The sequence below is a fragment of the Neofelis nebulosa genome, chromosome 10, assembly GCF_028018385.1.
Source record: "Neofelis nebulosa isolate mNeoNeb1 chromosome 10, mNeoNeb1.pri, whole genome shotgun sequence".
Taxonomy (NCBI): Eukaryota; Metazoa; Chordata; class Mammalia; order Carnivora; family Felidae; genus Neofelis; species Neofelis nebulosa.
Genome location: NC_080791.1, coordinates 114,059,695 through 114,082,785, shown reverse-complemented (window position 1 = coordinate 114,082,785; position 23,091 = coordinate 114,059,695). Strand labels below are relative to the sequence as shown.

General features: G+C 66.0%; 2 protein-coding genes across 3 annotated transcripts in view; one reads left to right on the top strand and one right to left on the bottom strand.

Annotated features, from left to right (window-relative positions):
• Window positions 1-22,840, bottom strand: part of PRR33 (proline rich 33) — a 62,831-nt gene extending 39,991 nt beyond the window's left edge. Inside the window, exon 1 of the mRNA XM_058690043.1 lies at window positions 22,688-22,840. The gene's annotated coding sequence lies outside the window, so the exon portion shown is untranslated. The remainder of the gene's footprint in view (window positions 1-22,687) is intronic.
• MRPL23 (mitochondrial ribosomal protein L23) lies at window positions 1,313-8,539 on the top strand. 2 transcript variants are annotated; one of them, XM_058690052.1, is made up of 5 exons: window positions 1,313-1,414; window positions 3,354-3,476; window positions 4,326-4,408; window positions 5,010-5,083; window positions 8,338-8,539. In XM_058690052.1, exons 1-5 carry the CDS (start codon window positions 1,398-1,400, stop codon window positions 8,503-8,505), a joined length of 465 nt encoding a protein of 154 aa, XP_058546035.1. In that variant the 5' UTR covers window positions 1,313-1,397; the 3' UTR covers window positions 8,506-8,539. The 2 variants fall into 2 exon arrangements, with proteins under 2 accessions (XP_058546035.1, XP_058546036.1); XM_058690053.1 differs by lacking the exon at window positions 3,354-3,476 and having other exon boundaries at window positions 1,380-1,414.
• Window positions 22,841-23,091: the final 251 nt, after the last annotated feature.

The window sequence follows — 23,091 nt, the reverse complement described above, 5'->3', positions numbered from 1 at the left end:
CCCTAGCGGCCACTCACCTTCAGTAGCTTCGTCCTAGGCGAACCCACTTATGCCAAACACACGGACAAGGAGGGCGCCCCAGCCGCTCTCCGTGACCCAGGCCCTCCTCTCCGAAGCCTGGGACAGCCGGCAGGGCCAGCCTCCTTGCTGCCTGAATCGTGGTCACCCTGGAGGCAAGGCTCTTCTGCTACTTCCTGGGGGTCCCTTCTCTCCCCCACAGATTGCTGGCACTTCCCTCTTGCCCTCCCGGCTCTGAGGCTCTGAGGAGGATTGAAGTTGCTGTTGGTGCAAAGAGAACAGGCCACTCAGGTGGGGGAGAGGCGGCTAAAGGGATTGACGAAAGGCCAAAAGCCGTGGGGCATAGGAAACCGGGGAAGAGTGGGGCCTGGGGGCTGGAGGAGGGAGGCTGCAGCCTGGTCCCCCTCACCCCTCCATAGGTCTGCATGCTGTTGGTGGGGAGGGGGCAGTGGGTCCCATATGTGCCCTACGGAGTCAGGGATCCCCTGGAGGAGGGCTGTGTGGGAAGCTGTAAGGGGGAAGGGGTCACAGGAGATGGGGAGAGCAGCCTGGTGCTGGCCAGAAGGGCTGTGAGGGGTCTTGGAGCTTGAGATCTGGGAGGGGACAAAGCCACCGCAGCCAGATGGAGATAGGGGCCTTAGACAAGGGCCACCCACCCGCCCCTTCCCCCATCTCCGACCTTAGCTGGCTGGCCATGGCCTACAGTTGCATGTGGGGTAGTGCGGGGTGCAGAGGGGTGTGGAGGGGGGGACACGTGGGACTAAGGGCGTGCTGTAGGCCATGGGTAGGGTGAGAGAGGATAGGGGCAAGATGCGTTCTGGATACTTGGAGGGTGCGCGGGACTTGGGAGGGACCCAGGGACATGAGGGATTCTGGGCTCTTACAGGGTGTGCAGGACAAGGAGTTCAGGCTGGGTAGGGTCCAGGTGAATGGGTCAGGAGCAGTGGGGTAGGGACGTGGGTCCGGGCTGGTGAGACAGGAAGCTGGGCAGAGGGAGTCAGGTGCCTTGAGTGGTGCGGATGCGGTAGGGTAGGAGTACAGGTGAGGGGCGGTGGGCCAGACAGTGGGCAGGACAGTGGGCGTGGTGAGACAGTGGGCGGAGCGATGGGGCAGGTGAATGGGGATGGGCGACAGGTGTACGGGGCGGGGTGTTGGGGGCAGGTGTGAGGGGCGGGGCGGTGGGCGGGACCGTCGGGGGCGGGGCAGTGGGTGTGGTTGTGGGCGGGGTGTGCTGGGGGGCGGGGGGCGGGCAGGTGGGTGGGGCGGGGGCGGGGCGAGGGGCGGGGCGCCGCGCGCCCTCCCGGAAGGCAGGGGGCGCTGTGGCGGGCCCACGCGGGCAGTGCGTGCTCCTCCTTCCGCCCGCGGCCCGGAAGCCGGCGATGGCGCGGAATGTGCTGTGAGCGGCCGGGGGCCGGGGGCCCGGGGCGCGGGCCTTGGCGGGGTGGGGGGCGGGGTGCAGGACAGGGGGCTGCGGACGCGGCGCGGACCACGGGCGCCCGCCCGGGAGGGTCACCGCCGCCCGCGCCGCCGGGGCGAGGACACTGTGCGGGTGTCCGCCGGGACCCCCGCGGCCCGCCCCCCACGCTAGAGGCTGACGCCCCGTGTCCCCTGCGAGCGGCGCCGGCCCCGGGATGAACGGGTGGCGCACGCACTCGCGCGCGGCCGCCCCGGGTGGACCTGCAGGCCTGTGGCGGGGCCGGGGCGCCCCGGCAGGTGCAGCGGGGCCGAGGGGCCGGCGCGGACGTGGGGAGCAGCCAGGGCCGCGGGTCGGGAGGAGAGCCGGCGGGACCTGCGGGGAGGGTGGGGTCACGGGTGAGTCACCCTCGGGGCCACACGGAGGTAGGGCAGGTGGCAGCGAGCCAGAGCGCTGTGCTGGGAGCAGAAGTTGGGAGTTCCGCTGGAGACGTGCTTGTGGGATCCGCGCTTGTGGGATCCGCGGGAGGGCCGGGCAGGGGGCGGGGCGGGCGCGCAGGGGTGCCGGCCCCTCCCACCAGGCCGGGAGAGCCCCGTTCTCGAGCCCCGAGGGAGGGTGTTCAGCAGTGCTGGTTGTTCCGGGGCTGGAAGGTTCCAGCGTCAGGCAGGCCCTTGGGACTCATCCTGACGCTCAGCGTCGGGGAGGACAAGGGGGTTCTGAGGCCATGCCCGCCCGGGGGAGACTCGCTCCCTGCCCGGCTCAGGCCTCTAACCTCCGACCCTCACACTGGGCCTCCCCCCACCCCCAAACCCAGGGACCCGGAGAGGTGGAGGGTCTGTTGACAGTTACCCAGAGGGCCTGACTTTGCCCCCCTGCAGTGCCGCCGTTGGTCACCAGGGGGAATAAGTGAGCCCCTTGGGTAGCCAGCCATTGGCCCAAACTCCGGTGGAGGGTAAAACAAGGCAGGCCTCTTGTTCCCTGAGGCCTCGCAGCCTCCAGAAACTGCCCTTACCCCCCCTCTCACCACGGAGGTTCTGCCGGGCAGCTGCCATGATGACTTGGTCACCGGCAGCTCTCAGGTAGATGGCGCTCAGCTCTGGGGCTCACCAGGGCCTCCGAACCCCTGGCTGTCCTCATTCTGCCCGGTATAGGATTGGCCTCGACCAGCCTCCTTTCACACCACAGGATCGGGGGGCCGTGTGCAGCGCCGCAGCTTGGTCACCGGGGGTCCCAGTGAGACCCTTGATGGCACCCCGTGTCCCTGTGTGCCCACCCTCCCCCAGGCCTGGCCCCTGGCCTCCCTGCAGACTGGACCTCAGACACCCTCCTCACCCGGCTGCGCTGCTGTGTGCAGGCCCAGAGCACATGTGGGGTTGGCAGTGTCAGTGGGCCGGGGCTGTGGGTGGTGGCATCGCCTGTCCAGCTGTGCCCACCTGCTTTGGGAGTCCTCAGGGTGGGGACTGTGATGCTCTCCCACCCATACGGTGTGCGGGTGCCCACGCCCCTGCTGCGGGGAAAGCCAGGGTTCATAGGGAGCACCGCCACGCTGGGCTGCGTGCTGGTGGGACCGTCACCTTGAACAAGCGTGTCTCCAAGCCCGGCCACCAGCGTGTGGGGGGGCCGCGGTGGGCGTGCTCTCTGCTGGCCGGTTCCTTGAGTCTCCCATGGGCCCTTTCCAGGGGCCGGCCCTGAGGGTCTGCAGCCCCCGCTACTCTGAGTGGATGGGCACCAGGGGTCTCGGGGCCCACACCGGGCAGAGCCATGCTATTAGCACAGGGGGCCGTGGGGTGCCGGCCTATGGAGAGCTGCCCCCCTTTGCTTCCCACTCCTGTGGCAATGGGTGAACAGATGGGGGTGTGCCGGGGCAGCCCTGAGGTCGCGCATTCTGAGTGTTTGATGCAGACGAATGTCTCCCTCTCAGGTACCCTCTGTACCAGCTGGGCAACCCCCAGCTCCGTGTCTTCCGAACAAACTTCTTCATTCGGCTGGTGCGGCCCGGCACGGCCCAGCCCGAGGACACCGTGCAGTTCCGGATCCCCATGGAGTAAGCCCCCGAGTTCGGGCTGGGGAGCGCCCCCAAGGGGCTGGCCGACCTGCTGGTGTCACAGAGCCCGGCTCATAGGTGTGGCTTCCCCTTGCTCTCTCCAAGCTGCTCTGCAAATGTGGCCCAGGTCCTGGTGTTTGCAGAGCCTTCCTGCTGTTTGCAGAGCCTGGGGCGAGGCCGGGCTGCCCCCCCACAGGGAAGCCTAGTTGAGGGCCTGACACTTCTTTTCCTGCATTGAGCTCAGTGCTTTTCCCAGCAGGCGGGCCCATCCTCTTGGAGCTCCTTACCGTGGCTTCCCAAAACCTAGTTCTCAAGGTGGTTCCTTCACAGAGGCCCTGGCCACTGGAGGGCCGCAGCGTCCTGTCACCCAAGCTGCAGGGCACTCTCTGGAGTCTCAGGACGTGACTGTCCCTGCGCATGGGCCTGGGCTTGGCCTGAGCGTCAGCTCTTAGAGGCCAGGTGTGGCCAAGGATGAGGTTTATGATGCTGCGTCAGGTGCAAAGGTTGGGGGCCTAAGCTACCGACGCCTTGGCTGCCGTTTCCAGGAAAGGACCTTGCAGTGGGGAGGCAGCTGTGCAAGGGACTGGCCATGGTGGGCCGGGCTCCTGGCCACCCAGGGGTGCCCCCAGATCGGCCCTTCCCTCGGGAGAGCTCTGCTTGGGGGTCTGGCCCCTAGTGAGCACAAATGGTGGCTGCAGCTGACCAGTCCCCCCCGTGTCCCCCTGCCGATGTATGGAGGGCAGGAGAGCGCCAGCGGGGCTGGTGGCCGCATCGCCCGTGGCTCCTGCCCCACTGGCCAGCTGCCGTTTATCTCGGCCCGGCTGAGTCTCGCTTTTCTCCTCTGCCCAGGATGACCAGGGTGGACGTCAGGAATTACCTCGAGCGCATCTACAACGTGCCCGTGGCCGCCGTGCGGACGAGGGTGCAGCACGGTGCGTCCCGGGCCCCTGCCGCCCTGCCGGGGGGGGAGGTGGGCTCCCCTCATCGCAGCCGCTCCGGGGGTCTGCTTCCTGGCACGTGAGGGAACTGAGGCACTCAGGGTGAAGCAGCCTCCCGGGCCCTCGCTGCCCACAGGGCAGAGCTGGGACGGAACCCGGGCCGGCTGGCCCCGCTCCCGCTCCCACCCTGCCCACGCCGCACCACGCTGCACAGCCCACGTCCCCTCTGCCTCGGGAGCCGGTCAGCAAAGTGCCTTCCTCTTTGTTCCCTTAACCTCTGTCCCCCCACCCGGCAGCCTCCTGCGTGAGGGGAGGCAGCCCACGGGGGCCGCAGTGCTGACACGCGGGAAATATGGGTTTCTCGAGTTGCTCAGACACGTTTGCGTTTTCAACAGCAGAGCCTGGCGGTGCTCGCCGCCCCGAGCACACTTGGTAAATGTGAACCGGTCACATTTCGGGCGTGACCTGCTGTAATCTGTGGGAGACCAACCGACTCTTCCACGTTTGCCTCTTTCTAGAAAGTGGGTTCCTGGATTAGTTGCACTGGAAATCTCGTGCTCGGAGTAAAGTGTTCCCCCTCCCCCCCCCCCGACAGGTTCCAACAGGAAGAGGGATTACAGAAACGTCAGGATGAAGAAACCAGACTACAAGGTGGCCTATGTGCAGCTGGTGAGTGGGCTTCGGGCAGAGTCCCAAGTCATGGGCGTGACTTATCACGACCGTGACCTTGGTGCGGGGGACGTGTTTGTGCAGCAGCCCCCGCCTGGGGCCCTGCGAGGCAGGATTTCCAGGCCCGCGGCGCGCGCGGGGCAGAGCCTGCGCTTAGTTCTAACCCCCGGCGAATCCCCAGGCTGAGCTGGCGTTCCGAGCACATTCAGCTGATGGGAGGGGACCGCGCAGGGCATTTCGGAACTTCTCAGGGGCCAGCTGTGTCGCGCCCTTGGACTTTGAACGTGCTGTGACCACAGGCGGGTCCACTCAGGTCCAGGGGGTTCGGGCTCAGGCAGAAACCAGGGCTCTCCGAGCACCGAAGGGGCTCCTGCCGCGGATGGACGGCCTGGCCTGGCCTCCGACAGGCCTCAGGCTGGGAGGCAGTTACTGCCCTGGGCGGGGGGTGGGGGGCAGCCGCCTCCGAGCCTGGGTGGGTTCGCCGCGCCCCGGGGCCCTGGCTGAGCCCCCTCCCCTCTGGACTGGGTTGTGGGGCACCGGCACTTTCTGCCCCGTCCTCTGGATTGTGTGCTGCCTGGCCAGGGGCTCGGGAAGAGGGTCCAGGACCCCATCAGAGCTTTTGCCGGCCAGAGACCAGAGCCGTGGCGAGTGAAAGCCGGCTTCCCAGCCCCCTGCTCAGGCCCTCCCGTCCAGCGTGAGGTGACCCCGCTGGAGCCTCCTCGGACGAGCCCTCCAGGACCCCCAGCAGGGCCTCCCCTTGGTCTCCGTGAGGACCTGCCAGCGAGGGCCCTCCTTGCAGGGTCCGTTGGCTGCCCCCCACCCCCCGCTGTTGGAAACACGCGGCAGGGAGCTGGGGGCAGGGGCCTCCTCCGTGTCAGGAGCTCACGGCGGGAGGCGGCCGGCCGTGGCCGCTAGATGGCAGTAGCGCTATTGCAAACCCCCTGGGCCCGCGGCCCCGTTTTAGGCGCTAGGAGGCCGTTGCTTGCAGGACCGGGTGAGCAGGGCAGCGTTTCTGAGTGCAGTTGCTGTTTTAAACAGGGGCCCCCGTAATTATTTGGCCTAATATTTGCCGTGCACAAAACCAGCCTATCCAGGTGGAGCGAGCGGCCGTTGGCCTTATAAAGGCGCCTGTGTCCTGTGTGTGAAATCGGGCCATCTGTCTCTGTCACGGCGTGCGGGCCCACACCCGCGTGCCGGCATTCGCCACCAGGGCTCCAGCAGGCCAGCTACGGTTACAAGCGGCTCCTGAGTCACCCGAGCCCCCACATTCTTCCCCGGGCCCCACCTCGCTCAGCGGAGCCTGCTTAGATCTGGTGCGCGCAGCTGCCGCTGGACGTGCCTTTCTTCCTCTGTGAAATCGGGCAGCACAACTGGGGACAGAGTCCCTGCTGGGCATGGTTCCTGCCGGCCCAGAGTGGCATTTGTGACGGACCCCCGCCCCCCAGCCTGGAAACCGGCAGGATGCTCGGGCCCTTCCCCTCCGAAAGGGTCCCTTCTCTGCCCCCACCCCCGTGGCCGAGCCCGACCTCTCCCTCCCCGTGTGTCCCCGTGGGCCCCGCTCTGGAGCTTTCAAAAACAGAGCGCATTGTAAAGCGCACGAGGGTCAATCACGAACACAAATTAAGTTTCCGAATCTATTTTGAGTTGACTGCTGCGGAAAAGCCCGTCCGGCGGGGTGGGGGCCCCACGTTTCCCCCGACGCCCTGATAAACATCTCTGTGGCCCTGTGGCCCACGCAGCCAGGGGAACGTCACCCTGCACGCGGAAGCCTGCCGTTCCCACCGCAGTCGCTGGCCGGCGGGAGCCCGTGGGGGACGGCCGATGGCCCGAGGGGCGCTTGGGACTGACAGTCTCCTGTCCCGGTCCTTTCTGCCACCGAGCAGCTCACACTCTCCCGTTCGCAGGCAGCGAGGGCTTACTTTTGGAAGTACAAGGCGAATTTCCCTCCAGAGGGGCGCCCCGGGGGGCCCAGTCGGCACCCACAAGTGGCCGTTGTCTCGGATAAGAGAGGGAGAATTTCTCGGGCAGCTCCCTCCGTTTTTTCCTGAGCTGTTGCAAATTGCCATCTTTGTATTTATATTTTAAAATGTCATTTTGGGTTTTCCCCCACCTCAGAAAGCTAGCAAAATCACCTCGATATATTACACATAAACCCCCGTTCTGGGCAGTCAGCCCTGCATGTAAACTATTGCCCTTTGGTATTTTAAAAAAGAAAAAAAAGCAGTTTTGAGCTGTGTAAGCTAATCCTGCAGCAGGCTGGCTACCGCGTGCACACAGCCCTGCTTTCTTGCTGGGGCCTGCGCCCCACGCCGTGTGATCCGAATTTATAAACCTCCTCTTCTCGGGGTGGGGGTGGGCTGTTTCAGATCATACTTGGCCGCCTGCCCAAAGCCAAGTTTCTTTACAAAACAAGGGTCTCCAAGAACCAGCGCACTTGACTGATTTTACTTATTAAAATTTCCCAGATACGGAGGCCGCCCTGCATCCTTCTTCGCCCGTCTGGAAGCAGACGACACTGTCCTGGCGCGTCCCCTCCCGCGCCCCCGACCCGGGGAGCTGCTCCGGGGTATTTAGCAAATTGAAACAGCACCTCACGGTTGCCCGGGTCCCCGGGGAGCAGGCAGAGCGCCCGCCTCTGCACCAGCGGGCCCGGCCGGTGCCCCCGCACCCATGCTTGGGGGTCTGGGTGGGGGCTTGGCCGACACTGGCACATTCTGAACTTTTCGTGAAAGACGTAAAACCAGTTAATTTGCAAAGCCGGTCTTGATTTATAGACTGCTGCATATGTACATTTCTTTGTACGTTACACGCGTCTTATTTGCCAAGCTCCGAGCCGGGAGGAGGGGTAGTCTTTAATGTGGGTAAAGGCCTTTAGGTATTTTGGATGGAAAAAGTTTCAGTGTGGCACCAGACGCTGTTTGTGCCGGGTTTTCCTGCCCCTCGCTCCTGCCCCCCAGTCCGGCCGGGCTGCCCCCGCGCCCGGTGAATGGGCGCTTTGCTGGGCTGCTTTTAATGAGGCTCCAGCCAATGCAGACACCAGGCCTCGGAGAGATAATGTCGATGAAAAGGGGCATTGTCCGGGGTAATGGCTTCCCGCTGTTAGATAAAAGCCAGCAGCAGGCCGAGATGTTTATTTTCCAGGCGAGGACCTTCGCCCCGAGACGCTGGCCGCTGGCCGCGTGTCGGCTCCGCGCAGGAGGGCCCGGTGTCCCTGTCCTTGGCGCGGTGCTGGAGGCCTTGCCTTTTCTCCGTAGGCGCACGGACAGACCTTCACGTTCCCCGATCTGTTTCCCGAGAAAAAGCAGAGCCCTGACGGCAGCCCTAGCGACGAAGACATCCAGGACAGGCTCCTGGATGAGCAGCGGCGGAGGCAGAGCCGGGACCCGCGGCGTGGTGGTGTCCCCGGCTGGTTCGGCCTGTGACGGCCCCAATAAAGTCCTGCGTGTGGAGTAAAGACCCCCGACTCCGTTCTCCTCTGTACCCGGTGTCCCCGTGCAGGGCTGCACCCCACGGGCACACACGGGCGCCTGGCTGCACGGATGGAGCAGGGCCTGGGTGATGGCGTGACCCGTTCTGGTCCCCCGAGTTAAGGGGGGGGACCCCATTGCAGCCGGGGGGTGGGGGCGGGGAGCCCTCCTGCTGAGGGTCCCGGGCGAACCCAGCTGGGGCCATCGGCACGAGCGTGTCTGCGTGGGTTTCACGCAGACAGGTTGGGCCTGGGGATTTGGGAACAAGCCAGAAATCATTGGGGGGCCACATCACCCCCTGGGTCCCCGTCCTCGAGTGCTGCCCTCCTGCGCTCCCCTCTTCTGGGGGCCTTGCAAGGGCAGGTGGAAGTGAGGACTGGCTCAGCAACCCCCCCTGCCCAGAGGGACACCCAGACGGGGGACGGCTGCATCACGTGGGCCTCGCAGCTCCCTCCACTTGGAGGGTGAAGGTCCGGGCAAACGCCGCCCTTCAGCATTGATTTAAAGTGATGGGGAAGGTCCGGAAGGCGACCGGAGAGCAGAGTCAATGGTATTCTCCTTAGAGAAATAATTCATGGGGCCCCATGGCCCTGAGGACCCCAACTCAAGGCTGGGAGAGGAATCCCATCCTTCATCCAAGCAGGTCCAGCGCCGGCTGCCCTGCATAACCCGGCACGGCCCCCCGTCACCGCCCCGCTCTTCGGCCTCGCCGAGACCCCAGTGTCCCCTACCCCCCCCTGCAGCCTGAGCGTCTTTCTGCAGGGAGGAGGAAGGGGCTGGCGAGCAGAGCAGCAGCGTCCCCGGTCTCCCCGGCACCCCTGGGGCCGGCAGAGCCTGCTCCCTGCCTAGGGAGGAGGGAGGAGGGAAGGCTGGATGGGGGGGGCGGGCAGCAGTGGGGGCTGCCTTCAGAGCCTCAGGAATCCAGGAAGCGGGGCCTGCAGCTTGGGAGGGGCTGCTCGAGGGGGGACTGCTCCACCCCCACCCCCAGGCGGGCTTGAGGAGCTGGCTGGACACCCCTTCCGCTCTGCGGCTCCCGGCTGGGGGCTGGGGAGGGAGAGCCCTTGCACGGTCGTCTCTGCCCCCAAGATAACCGTGCCACGGTCGTCTTCGCCGCGACGCAGCGTCCTTCGTCCCTGCACAGCTGGGAGACACGGTCCAGGTTTCCGCGTGGGGACCAGAGGAGGGTCTCCCACACGGGGAACGACCCCAGTGGGCCCCCCAGCCTTGACTGGACACCTCACGTGGGGCTGGGAAGCCGACCCAAAGGGCCTGGGTGTCCCTTCCCCTGTGGACGGTCCTTCTGGGAGCACCCAGGGCGCCAGCTCCCGGGGGAAGTAAATGGACAGAGGGAGAGCGTGACAGCCCCCAGTAACCACCCACCCCACCCCCACCCCCCACCCCCCCCCGCACCCAAGTCTCCAGTCTCCTGAGATGTCCATTTGTCGCCATGTGGGAGGTCTGTTTACTTTGTGAGAAGCTATGAGAGATCCCGGTGACGCCAGGTTACGGCAGGCCCAGGCCGCCGGGGAAGGGCCGAGGGGGCCGGGAAGGGCCCTTGGGACCGAGCGGGGGCTCTGCTTAATTCCCACAGCCCGCAGCAGGCGGGCCCCAGGCCCACAGGGACACATCTCAGGACCCCCCTCCCCCCCCCTCCACCCCAGAAGTTCCAGGTGAGGCCCAGCCACCCAGGGCTGCTGGGAAGGAGCAGAAACCCATCTGGCCACGGTCTCTCCGGCAGCGGCTGGTTTTCCTCTTCGAGGGCCGGCCGAGCCCTCCCTCCCTGGGGCTGCATCACGAAGACAGGGCTTGAGTAACTGACTGCAGATGACAGCTCGCCCACCTGCCTGGCCAGACCCCGGTGCCGAGAAGGCATCCACACAGCCCTCCCGCAGCCTGGGGCCCCAGGTCACGTGGGCTCCCTGCTTCCCGGCCTGTGTGTGCGCCCCCTCCCCGGGAGCCCCCAGCCCCTCGCAGGGGACCCGGGCCCAGGGACACAGCACTGCCTCTCGTCCCCCACCCCCCAGGCCTCCTGGAAGGTTCCTCTGGAGTGACTGTGATCTTAGCATTCCCCTCCCACCTCCTGGCTTTCGTGTGACCCTAAATTCTGCTAGTCTGTGCGTGCGGACGCGGGTACATGAGTGTAACTGGGGAACCGCCAAACCCAGAGAGTCCCCCGAGCCAGACGTGCCGGCCCTGCGTCCGGCCGTTGGAGTTCAGAGCTGGGTTAGGCCTGGGTGGGTCCTGGCGGGTGAGGTGCAGATGCTGAGCTGCGTGCCCCGGGGTCACCGTTCCCACTTTCCCGGGGCCTCCCTCCCGGCACTCGGGGCAGGACGAGCCGGGCACCACGTTCTGTATCTTCAAACAGCTTCATTGAGACATAGTTCACATACCCTACAACCCGCCCGTCACAAGCACGTCGTGAGGCGTCCCAGTGTGGAGCTGTGCATCTATCTCTTGTCACCAGGTTTAACTCATTCCTGTGCCGTCGCCCCCGCCAACCCCAAGCCCACCCTCCGTGTCCGTGGGTTTGCCTGTGGTGGGCATGTCACGGGAGGGAGGCCTGGGCACTGCCCTCCGGGCCCATCCGTGCTGTGACGCGGGCCGGGGACTCCCGCGGGGGTCTGGGTGCCATTCTGCGTACGTGCACCGCGGTGTCTGCCCCAGGCCGCTCATGCCTCTGGGCCCATGGTTGTGTGTACACGTTTGCGTGGCTCCGGGCAGGACTGGGGACTTCTCCTGGGGTGTTTCACGGGAGGCGGGGATGAGGGTGTTTCTCTGCCCCCGAAGGTCTGTGGCGGCTGCAGACTCCAGTGTCCACACCGCTGAGGCCTGGACGGCCGGGGCCAGGGGCTCCCGGGGCTCCAGCAGGCCGGCAGCGGGAGGGGGTTGCAGCCCCGGGGACCCCAGCCCTTGCCTTACTCCTCCCCTCAAGGCCACGCCCGGGGCCTCCCTCCCCTCACACCCCTCCCAGGCCTCACCCTCAGGAATCCGTGTCTGTCCAGGTGTGGCTGCCGCGGAGTGTGGGCTGCTCCTTCCACATCCGGGGGCCCCGGGCCGAGCCCCGCTCGTCATGCGTGCGTGTGCCTGTCCCACCTTTGCAACTGACTGTGTCCCTTCAGGGCAGAGAGCGAACCCTCCCCTGCACACCTCCCCACCGCCCCTGAGCCGAGCCTGGGCCCCCTCCACGGCAACCCCATCGCCACTGCCGGTGGGGACACCAGGACTGCTCCCCGCGTGGCCCTGGGAGACCCGTTCGGCATCTGCATTTACTCCTTCCCGGCTGAGGTCACCCCAGCACCAACGCCCCGAATCACTTCATTATTTCTTGGTAAATAGGGCTTTTCCTAGTCGAAATCATCAGCATTGTTTTGTTGCCCCACATCTGGCTTTGATTGGCCCCGGCCTCCTCGGAAGGATGCTGGAGCCCTGACGTTACCATGAGGGAGGAGAGGCCGGCCTGCTTCCCTTCCCGCTCAAGGCCAGTCGGGGGAGGGGTGGGCGGGAGACCCCAGGCCTCTCCCTGCCTGGGCCTGGCTGTGCCCTCTCCGAGTGGGGTCCGCCTCCCCCCCACCATGGCTAGATGCTCACCCTCCCTGCACAGGGTCCCTGGCACAGGCCTTGGTGTCTCTCACACCCCAGGGACCAAGTGAGCATCCTTCCCTCCTTGAGGGACACAAGACAGGCAAGATCCCCAAGGCCCCCGGGGGCCCTTCTGCGGGAAACTCAGATGAAACTCAGAGGAGGCCCAGCCAGGAGGGGCCCCTGTCTGCCCACCCCCGGCCAGCACAGGGGCCTACAGGTCAGAGGTGGGGCCAAGCCACCCTCACTCCTCAGGGCAACTTGAGGCTGGGAGATGGTTGCCCACGGCTTCCAGCAGGACACCCCCCCCACCCCCCATCCAGGCAGATCTTCCCTCCACAGAGTGCCACTCTCAGCCCCTGCGAGCGTCCCCGAGGTGATGTTCCCTACGATGCTGGGGCAGCCCCCAAGCCGGTGACCTGGGCCTGGGTGATGCTCTGGCTGGCGACAGGCCCGGGGCAGCGGGGAGGGGAACCCCGGAAACCCTCCATAGGGAGCTGGGGAGACCGCCGAGAGGGGCTGAGCCTCAGTGCCCCTGGGTGGGTGTTCCCGGGGCCCCCCGGCCCCCTCCCCTGGCCGCTGCAGGCCTCCACTCCCTGCCGTGGGGGAGGTGCCTCCCAGAAGCCTTTGCGGCGGGCCCGGGGCAGGGGTGACGCGCCCCCTTAAACAGAACAAGGTGCCGGCCTTTCATACCTTCCCTTTACGAAGTGTCGGGGGTTCCGGCGGCCCGAACAGCTGGATGTCCCTCCCAGGCTCTCCCTGGGACTTCACCGGCGGCCAGGGCCCTAAATAATTCTTATAAAAACCATGTCAGCCCCAAACTGTGTGATATCTGATTTGTAGCACTAATAAAACCCCACGTCTGCTGCCAGAGGGGGGGCCGTGTGAGCCTGGCGCTGCAGAGACCTTGTTTTCAGCCAGTGCGTGTGCACGTGTGTGCACGTGTGTGTGTGTGTGTGTGTGTGTGTGTGTGTGTGTGTGCACGTGCATGCACGCCTGTGTGAGTGAGTGAGGGGAGCCCTGGGGGAGGGCCCCAAGCTCCTGGGGCTCCTGCCTCGCTCCTGGGCTCCACTGAGCTCCAGGGCGTGCCGGGTGGAGGTGCCTGCCTTATTCACCGCAGCTATGGCTGGTGTGGCCAGACATACTGGCCAGACAGAGGCCGGCCCCTTCCCGCTGGACAGCCTTGGGGAGTGGGCCTGGACGCTGGGTGGCCAGGAGCTGCTGGCCAGTTCAGAGAAGGCAAGGGTGCCCGGAGGAGCACGCAGCCCCCAGCCATGCTCAGAGAGCATCCTGCTCCCCGGGCCGAGCCGGCAAGGTCAGGTGTAGCCCCCGGCCCTTAAAGTTGGGGCCACATCCTGGGCTTCTCTCAACCTGGAACCAACCCTGAGTGATGATGACCGGGCTTCCTCTCTCCCATCAGGCCTGGGAGGTCCCAGGTGACCCTGGGCCCAGAGTACCACCAAGAACGTCCTCTTGTCCCCTGAGTGGAATGAGAGCTCGGAAGGAAGCACCCAGCTCAGGACCACCAGTGCGGGAGTCTGGGTGATGAGGCCCCCACAGGGCATGAGGGGGGACCGCTGTGGGGGGTGGTCATTAAAGGCCAGATCGAAGGCCCCCAGAACACATGCCGGCTGGCTAGGGAAGCCAGCCAGGGCAGGGGCAAGAGGTGTGCTGGGGTCTGCCGTAAAGGCCCCACGGGGCCCCGGGGGTGGTGGCCCAGGTGGCAGGGCAGCTGGGAACGTTCCTGCCCTTGTGGCCTTCCAAGAGCACCCTGCTTCCGAGGCCACAGCACCGACTGACGGCAGGCGATGGAGACCTTGGGTGCGAGGGGCCCATCGTGGTCAGGGCGTCACGTGGGGCGGCCCCGGGGGTGAGGGCTTCCTGTTGTTGCCACCTAGCTCCTGACGGCAGGCAGACAGACAACAGCCACTCCCAGGCACATGGACAGCGTGCCGGGGCCCAGAGCAGGCTTGGGGGCTTGCAGGAGGGACGCCTGCTGCAGGGCTGCTGGGGCCGGGCTCCTGGTCTCCACCTCGAGCCTGTGAGGCCTTTGGCTGTGGCCTCCTCTCTCTTTGTCTGAAACACGGACCACAAAGGGGCCAGAGGGCTCTGCTCCCAGGACCCCCGGCCCCTGGCGTCAGGCCCTCCTCTCCACCCGGGTGTGCCCTGGCCTGGAGTGCCAGCCCGGGGCTCCGTCCCCATGGCTGTCGGTCTCTATGCCCCGCCCACCGGGGTGGCTTGCCACATCCCGTGTCCCTGCTGGGCATGGCGTGCGGTGGGGGGTGAGCTCCCTCGCACGGCCACGGTGTGGCAGAGCTCACAAGGCTGGGGCTCACCAATGGTCATATTGTGGGCAGGCTCGTGGGGTGTCTAACCCCGCGTGAGATTGTCCAGGCTCAGGAGGCGGTGCCAGAAGCGGGCGCCACATACCCTACAGCGAACCCGCAGTCACTGCCCCGTGAGGCCCCAAATCACGCCATGTCCTTGCAAATGCCATTGGTCCTGCTGGCCGAGGACAGAAACCTCCCTTCGTGCTGGCCCCTGACCCTGGGGGAGCACAGGAGGCCCTGAGGTCGACCCGCCCCGAGCTGCTTGTGACTCCGGAGCCAGCCGGTTCACGAAGAATTCCAATGATTCCGTGCTCGCAGGGCGTCAGGGTCTGGCTCGGGCCTTGAGCAATCTCACCCTTAAGGACGGTCCCCGTGCCCCTGCCCCCAGTGCTGCCTCCTGTCTCCTAGCCGGGCCCTGGCATCCGCGGCGCCCCCTCCCTGCTCCGCTCCCCGGCTTTGGGGCACCACCCCGACCCCCTGCCCGATTTCAAGAGGCCGACAGACCAAATGAGGGCTTGATGCCGCTGCTGGGTTTTCTTCCATTTAAGGAAAACAAGCCGCAGTTACCTGATTCCTTTCCGTGCCCCCCTCAGCCCCCAGAGGGGGCACGTCCCTTGTCTCAGCGGGTGAACCTCCCCCTCCCACCCTTTCGTGCTCCTGGAGCCCCCACCGAGAGGTGTGTGAAGGAAGGGGTAGCCCAGCCACCTTGCCCAGCAGGGAAGGGACCCCGGCCCCCGCCAGGGTGCAGGCACGGCTGTGTCTTGTGGACACACGTACACAGAACTGCAGCACTGAGGTTCCGGGTCCCGTGTCCCCAGGGCCCTGACACCAGGACCTGGGACCCCCCACACACACACACATGCACACACAACCAGGTCTCCCCTGCAACCCTGAACGACCTGGCACGTGACCATGCTAAGCTTGCTCCCGTGTGCCCCCAGGACTGGGACTGGGCACCACGCGTTCTAGAAGGTACCTCCTAAAAATAAAAAATAAAAAAAACAGGCAAGGGGCCCTGTGGGGCCGGTCCTGAAGGAGGCCCCCGTGGGATTAGGACCAGCTGCTGTTCCGGTCCTGCCTGTCTTCACCTCCCAGAACATCCCCTGCCTGCCCTGTCCCCCCCGCCTCACCCCCTCCTAAATCCGCCTTGGCCCCTTGGCTGGTCCGAAATGGGAAAACTGTGCTCCGAGTCTCCTGTGGGGCTTAGGGGGTTAGCAGAGCCGACAGCTGCCCGAGGAGAGTGATGAAGGGCGCCAGGAATGCCCTTTATCTGGAAAGATCGTATTGCCCGCCTGGATGCCGGCCCTCCCTGACTCCTGCTAAGACCGGAATAGCTTTGGGGGGGGGGGGGGGGCGCAGCTGTCCACATCGGTCAAGATGGGTCCTGCCGAAGTGGCCGTTTCTGAGCCCCCTGACCTCGGGCTTCCCCAGGGACTGCCGAGCGGGGCTCTCCAGACCCCAGGCTGGGGAGGCTGCCAGGGCCCTGGAGTCCCTGGGAGGGGGCGGGCAGGAAGGGGACACTGTGGTCACTCAAAGACCCTGGCTGCACACGAGCCAGCCCCGGTTCCTGACATAGGCTACTTTCTCCTGCACTCTCCTCCCTGCCCTGGGGACCCCTGCGGGCTGGCGTGCGGAGTGTGGGTCCTGGGTGGACGCCCGCAGTCAGTCACGCCCCTTGCCCCCTGAGCAGAGCCCACAGCGTGGCCCACGGAGTGTGGGGTGCAGTGCGGGGCTGCTGGGGTGCAGGGCAGGAAGAGGGTCCGGTTGTACAGACCAGATAGAAACGCAGGAAACACAGGAAGCCTCTCACCCCAGGAAGCTGGGGCCTGACAGCAGTGAGGAAGACAGCACAGACGGCAGGCTCCGGGCCGGGCGGGTGACGCCCGGGCGGGAGGGGTGCAGGCGCCGGCCCGGCGCGCTTGGCCTGGCATGCCGGGCCACATGCTTGCCCACGGGGCTCATGGAACATTCTTGCTGGGGGCCGGGGGCCGGGGGCCGAGGTGTGAGAGGCCCGGGAGGGCGCCGGGCGCTATAACGGGCGGGCGGCATGGCACATTTAGTCACCTCTGAGGTATGGCTCCTGGCCGCGCCCCGTGTCGTCGCCACGGCAACGCCGGGAGGGGCCAGCAAACAGCCCACAACAGAGTGGCCCCCGGACTCCTGGTCGTCCCCTCGGGGTGGGAGGGGGGCAGCCTCCGAGACACCGCCAAGTTTGGGAGAAGAAGCTCTCAGGCTGGCTTTGCCCCAGCCCCACCTTGGGACATGTGTGTCCCTGTCCTGTCCCTGCCAGGGCACCTCGCAGGGGCACGTGCCCCGGGGGTGGGGGTGGGGGCGGGGGGTGGGAGCTGGGGCGAGGTGGCCACGTACCCCCAGGGGTCAAGGTGCCCCGGGATGTGGGAGTTTGTCAAGAGTGGGGCTTGGGCCACTGGAAACCCAAGTTCTGGAGGCTCTGGAGCCATAGGTTCACAGGACAAATGACGCCCCCGTCCAGGTCTCCTTCCGTTAAGAGGAGGACCCAGAGACCCTGTCACAGCTCCCCCCCGCCCCACCTTCGGATGTCATGCAGAAAAGGGCTGTGGAGGCTCACTAGGACAGAGTCCCAGGGGCAGCTGCCTGGCGAGGGCAGTCGTGTCACACACTGTGACCGAAGGCGGGCCGGTGGCACTCTGCCGCCCAGGGAGCCCCTGCCCCCACACCAGGCGGCTCCTCTCACCACTCCCTCCCCTGGAATGAGGCCCAGAGCTCGGGGTCTGGCACCCACGCACCCAAGGGGCACCCACCTTCCAGGGTTGCCTGCACAGCCCGTTCAGTGACCCTGGTCAGGGGAGGCCCGGGACCCAGGGCCTGGGCGTTCTCGAAGGGCTGAGGTGGAGGCTGTACTCCTGGTGGGGATTGCTGGGGACCACCTAGAAGTGTGTTATCTGCACCACTGGGGAAGCCAGGCCAGCCTGGATTGGGCCCTCTGCTCCTCCACGTCTCCCCTGCTGAGGCTGGCACTTCAGAGACCCCGAGGCCCGGTTTGGCTCCCGGGGGGCTGAGAGCTGATATGGAACCCACAGCAGGGTCTCCCTCCAGCAGGAGACCGTGTCCCTCAAGGACGTGGCTGGAAGCACAAATGTGTGTGCGTGGGCTCCCCAAGGGCGGCGCTGTTGGCCCGGAGGGAGGCGGACGCTGCTTTGCAGAGGTCGTGCGTGTGGTGATGGCCAAGCTGTCCCTCCCGGATCAGCTGTCGGCAACCTGAGCCGTGCACGTAGGCCGGGAGCCTCGAGGCCTAAGTTAGAGCCCGAGCGGGGAAGCCACGGGCATCACCGGGACACCTGAGCCTCCACGGCTGCAGAAATGTCCGGTCCCAGCGTCGGAGAGGCCAGTCCACCCCAAGGGCGGGTAGGAGACAGGCACTTCCAGAAAGTTCTAGGATGCCCATCGTGTGGACACCCCTGCTGGAGCACCCCCGCCCGGCCCCTTAGTCAAGGCCAAGCCTTGCTGAGCTCACTGTCAGCCTGCCCCTCCCCCGCCAGCGGCCAGCGTCTGCTCTCTGGGTTAGAGGGATCTGGTCTGCCCCTCCTCACGGGGCTGTGTCTTATCTCTGGGAAAGAGATTACGGGTTTCTGACATTAAATTTTCATGCTGAGGTCTTCAGCGTGTGGTTTGAAAAGTATTTTTTTTTTTTTTTTCCCCAAGCAGCACCTGGAGGGATGGTTCGGGACGGCCGTCAGGTCCTACTCACACAAGGCTGAATGAGGGCCGGGGGGCCAGCTGTGCGACCCGCACCCCCTCCCCACGGTGCCGTGAATGCCTTCCCAACAGCCTCCTTGGGCTGCCCCGGCCCCTTGACCGCATGGCGGGTGCCCAGGGCTGGCACAGGCTCATGCTATGCCTAGTGTTCTTTGTCTCGTGTGCAAGGCCGGCTCCAGGAGGCCCCGCTCACATCTACTGCAGTGAGGTGGGCCCTGCCCGAGGAGAGGTGAGCCTCAGGGAGCCTCGGGCTGGGCCCCCCACCCCCACTCTGGACCCCAGGTGGTCCCGGGGTCCCGCAGCCTGGCCATCTGGGGGAAGCAGGAATGGAAAGGGCCTGGGGGCCTGGCCACTCCTACTCCTGTCTCCGGGTAATTGAAGGAGCCCGCTTGGAAAATCCAGTCTCAAGCTTGTCTGTTGGGTCATTTTGATTTGGGGACTTCCAAACATCGGGGCCACGAGAGGTGACCCCGCTGACCCCGGCCTGCCTCATTATGTCACAGCCAGACTGCTGTGACATCTGATGCAATCCAGAAGGCCCCTAGCGGGCGGGCGGCGGGCCGGAGGTGGGGGTGGGGCGGCTAGCCGGGGGGGCTGCCTAAGACAGGCTCAACTCACCCTGGCCGCACCCACACCAGGAGAGCTGCTCGGGCAGGGACCCTACACCCCAAAGCCAGTCGGGCTCAGGGTCCTACTGGCTCTGTTCCTCAACGCCAGCCAGGCTATGTGTCCTCACCCACGCTGGACGCGCCGCCCACGCATGGTGGCCACCCCCACCGTACGTCCCACCACCTGCGCGCACAGCCCCCCAGCTCCACTCCACCCCCCAGCCCCGCGTGACTCTGCCCCCTCTTGGTCTGTCCCCATCCTGGCAGGAAGGAGCGGGACCCTGGTCGGCACCTCTGTGCGCCCGTGTCCTCCTCCTCCACAGCCCTGTCCTTCTAGGGCTCTCGGACTCCCATCCCACTTCCCTTGGGGGATCATTAGGCTTGGGTCCCCCCCTCCAGGCCCACACGACGACGCAGTACCCCAAGGTCCAGCTCTCTGCCTCACGCCGAATCCTGGGACGACCCAGCCCGCCTCTGGCCCATGACCCCTCCCAAGCCCTTCCCCTCTCCTCTCTCAGGAGCCCCAGCACACCCTCTGGCCTGGCCCTGTGGCCCTTCACCTCACATCCCTGCTGCCCACTCACTTGCCTGTGACCCCCAGAGAGGGACCGGCCAGGGGCAGGGCCAGAAAGGGCTGCAGGGGCACTCCGAGCTCTGCCTGCCGCCCACCAACCCCCTCTTCCTGGACATTATCTGTGCGGTTTGCTTCTGGACCGCTCTCCTGGCCCCTCGGAGACCCCTCCCTGTAGCCTTGCGCCACCCAGGACTGCCCAGCGTGACCCTTGTTGTCCGGGGGGCTGGCGGGAGCTCGTGAGCCCTGAAGTCAAGCCTTCCTCCCTTAGGAGTGGGGCCCTGGAAACCAGGGGGCAGAGGCAATGCAGGGTGGGTGGGGGTGTCTGGGAAGGTGCCCCGGGGGCCGGCGGGTCAGGGGGGTCTTCTGTGCTTTCTACCTCCCCCTGGTCCCAAGGGAGGGGTGCTGCCGCTGGGCAGGGTTTCGGAGGAGGCGACGGGGAGGCGGCTGGAGGGATCGGGACGGGGAGACCAGACTAGGGTGACGTTCAACCCTCTCTCCGGTGACGGCCGTCAGCCCGGCCTGAGTGACCGGGCAAGCCCGTCCCCAGGTGCCCTGGAAGTGCAAGGCCCATGTGGGCAGCAAGCTCCTTCCTGTCCCCTCTGAGCCTGGCCTCTGGGCTCGGCGGGTCAGCACTTTCTCCAGACTCCACACGCAGCAGCCTGGCAAGGCCACGGTGTGGGGCACACCTCCGGAGCGACCACGGGCCGGGACTCACCGCGTGCCAGGGGCACGGCCATTTTCCCTCACGCTCGTGCTCCGCCACACCGCCTGCCCTCTTGAGAACCCTCCTCTCGGACCTTTCCCCCCTGCCGGCCCTTCCTACCCTCCTCGAGATCCTCCCGTCTTCTAGCGGGGAAGCAAAGTCGCCAAGGTAGCCTCCCCACATGGCCGCCCAGCCCTGGTCCCGCTACAGAGAGAGGGCCCCCCCAGGAGAGGGGTGTCCCAGAGCCACCTGGAAACCGCTGGGCGGCCGCGGGCCCCCAGGGCTGGATCCGGACGACTGGCCAGCATGTCTCTTGGGATGGGAAGCCCTGTTCAAGTAAGGCCTTGGCCATCCTGGCTCGTGTCGGGTTGTTTCTGGATCCCCAGTCCCCCCACATTTCTCTGGGCCCCCGGGTCCAGTCCCATTGGGCTTCCTTGAGGCCTGGGATGAGGCTCCAGGGCGGTCCTCAGGCCACAGCGGGGACCCCACGGTGATACCGTAACAGGGGAACGATGGACATGTGCCTGGCACCGCGACGTGGGGCCTATGGCGCTCAGCTGTTCTGTGTCACACCAGGAAGCTGACGCCCAGATGGGGCAGCCGCTTCCTTGCCCCGGCCAGACAGAGCCCTGCCCGGTTCCAAAGGAGACGTCCCCCCCAGGGCCCAGGGCGGGCTCTGGCAGCCCCCGGGTGCGGGCCTTCCTGCCACTGTTTCCACAGAGAAACACCCTCCTCCCCTGGCCCCCCAGCCCGACCCACCCACCTACCTGCACGGCCACCCCCTCCTGGGACCTCTTCGGGAACTGGTCAGCAAGGTCCCCAGGCCACGACCTGCGTGGCCCAACATTCATCCGAGCCTGATCTCACCCGCCAACCCTCTGGCTGCGGTGGGAGATGGGACGAGGAAGGAGACACAGGGTTCCCAGAATGGAGAACACGCACGGGACAGAGAGAAGCTGTCGGTTGGATGAGGCGGGCAGGGCAGGTGGGAGAGCTGGGGAAGGAGGGAAGGTCCTCAGGGGGGCCACGTGTACATTTGGAAAAAGAGGAGGGTACGGGGGTGAGCACGGAGGACAGACGATTGGTCCTGGGGGGTGGCTGTATCACCACCATGTCCCCTTGGCGGGGGGCCGGGAGCGAGGGCCCAGGAAGGAGGTCGGGGGCCAGTCTCTGGGGGAGAGAGCCACGGAAGCTGGGCAGGGGGCTGCAGACAGGTCGAGCGGCATCCGTTTGGCCAAACGGCGTGTCTTTCTTGCCAAGGGAAGCAAGACGGACCGCCATTTTGTAACCCCCGCGTGTGCCAGTGGGCACACTCCGGAACCCTGCAGCCCGGAGCAGGTGTGGGCCATGCGGCGGGCAGGGGGGCAGGCAGGGGTTCCCTCCAGTAGCAGATGCAGACCTTGAATGCACAAATGTCTGTATTTCGGAGGTTGGTGGGATGGGAGGGCAAGCAGTGTGCAGGGTGTATGGACGGCCACTGGCCCCGGGGCCCCACGCTTCTCTTGTGGCTGTCCCCACCACAAGGCTGGGGCGTCTTCAGGCCATACGGGGAGCAGGGAGGGGAAGGGGTCTGCATAGATGGTTGTCCCCAGGACGGGCTGAGTGCCCTCCTCCCTGGAGTTGGGGACAGGTCAGGTACTCTGCTCGTGGCCAGAGGTGGGTGCCCCAGTGCAGGGGCCCTCATTTCACTTGGCCGAGGGGAAGCCCAGCCAGGCTAAGTGGCATTGACACTCAACCAGAAGACATATGGAAGCACCTTCGTGAAAACCAGACCGGGACCGGCTCCATCCCCAGGACCCTCCACTTGACGGTGGTGTTGCCCATCACTCCCTTCGGGGTGAGGAGAGCAGGACCCCATCCAGGCCAGCGTGGACCCCAACCCGCTGGCCCCTCTCCTCTCTGGGCTTCTGCCCTCTTATGGGAGGGGACAGCAGCCCTGTCACCCTTCCCCTGGGTTGGAGCGCGATGGCATCTGGAGAAAGCCCCCCGGGAAAATGCATCATGGAGTTCAAGACCAGGTTGGGGGGCAGGACATGGTGGAGAGGTGGGGACCAGGTTTCCCAGCTAGTCAACCCATGCTGATTGTTTGCTCAAGTCAAAGTTTGCAGCCCACTGGGGCTCGGGGCCAGGGATTAGGGCGAGGGGCACGATGAGGTCTGCTTTTCCCAAGGCTGGCCAGGCTGTGAGCGGGACCCACAAACTTCCTCGTCCAGTGGGAGCTGGGGGTTTGCGCGCTCGTCTGCTCGGAGGGCACCCTTCTGGGACTCCGGGAGCCTCCAGGAGGGGCAGGGCCCTGCTCTCTGCCTCCTGGGGAGCCAGGATGGGAAGAAACGGGCCATTTCCTGCTTAAGGTCAGGGGTGAGCTCCTTCCCGGGCCGGGGCTCCAGAGCCTGCAGGGGCTGGAGAGCAGGGCAGCCGTGTCCAGGTAGGGCTGGGGTACCCTGCAGCCCGGAGCTGGGGTCTGGAACTCTCCACTGGTGACGGTTGCCGAGGGGAGGTGCCCCAGCCGGCCCGGGTGGCCTTCTCCGAGCGCACAGAGGGCCCTCACCTGGCCCTCCTGCGCCCTGGCTGGACCCTGAGGCCCAGCCTCAGACATCCGGGAACTGACCTGTCCTGAGCTGGACGGCCAAGGCGCGACGGCGGCCGTGCTGGGCTCCGGCCCAGGGTGGTCTCCAGGTTGGTTGGTGCTGGGATTTTGGGGGAGAGAGTTGCTTTTGTGGCCGAGGGGACAGCAAAGATGTCTTCCGTCCTGGCCTGGGCTCTTCCTTCACCCACGGACGTGGCCGTGCACCGGTCTCCATCACAGCCCATCCCTGACCACCTCACCAAAACTCGAGGGCCCACAGTGGCTGCTTCCACACCGGCCGGCTGGGAAAAGGCCCACGGTGCAGGGTGCACGCCAGGGCGGCCAGGGATTGGTCACTGCCTGAATGTCCCCGGACGGATGCCCGTGTGCCCTTGGGCAGCGTTCCCCTCGGACAAGCTGTCCAGGCCGGGGAAACCCTAAGCCAA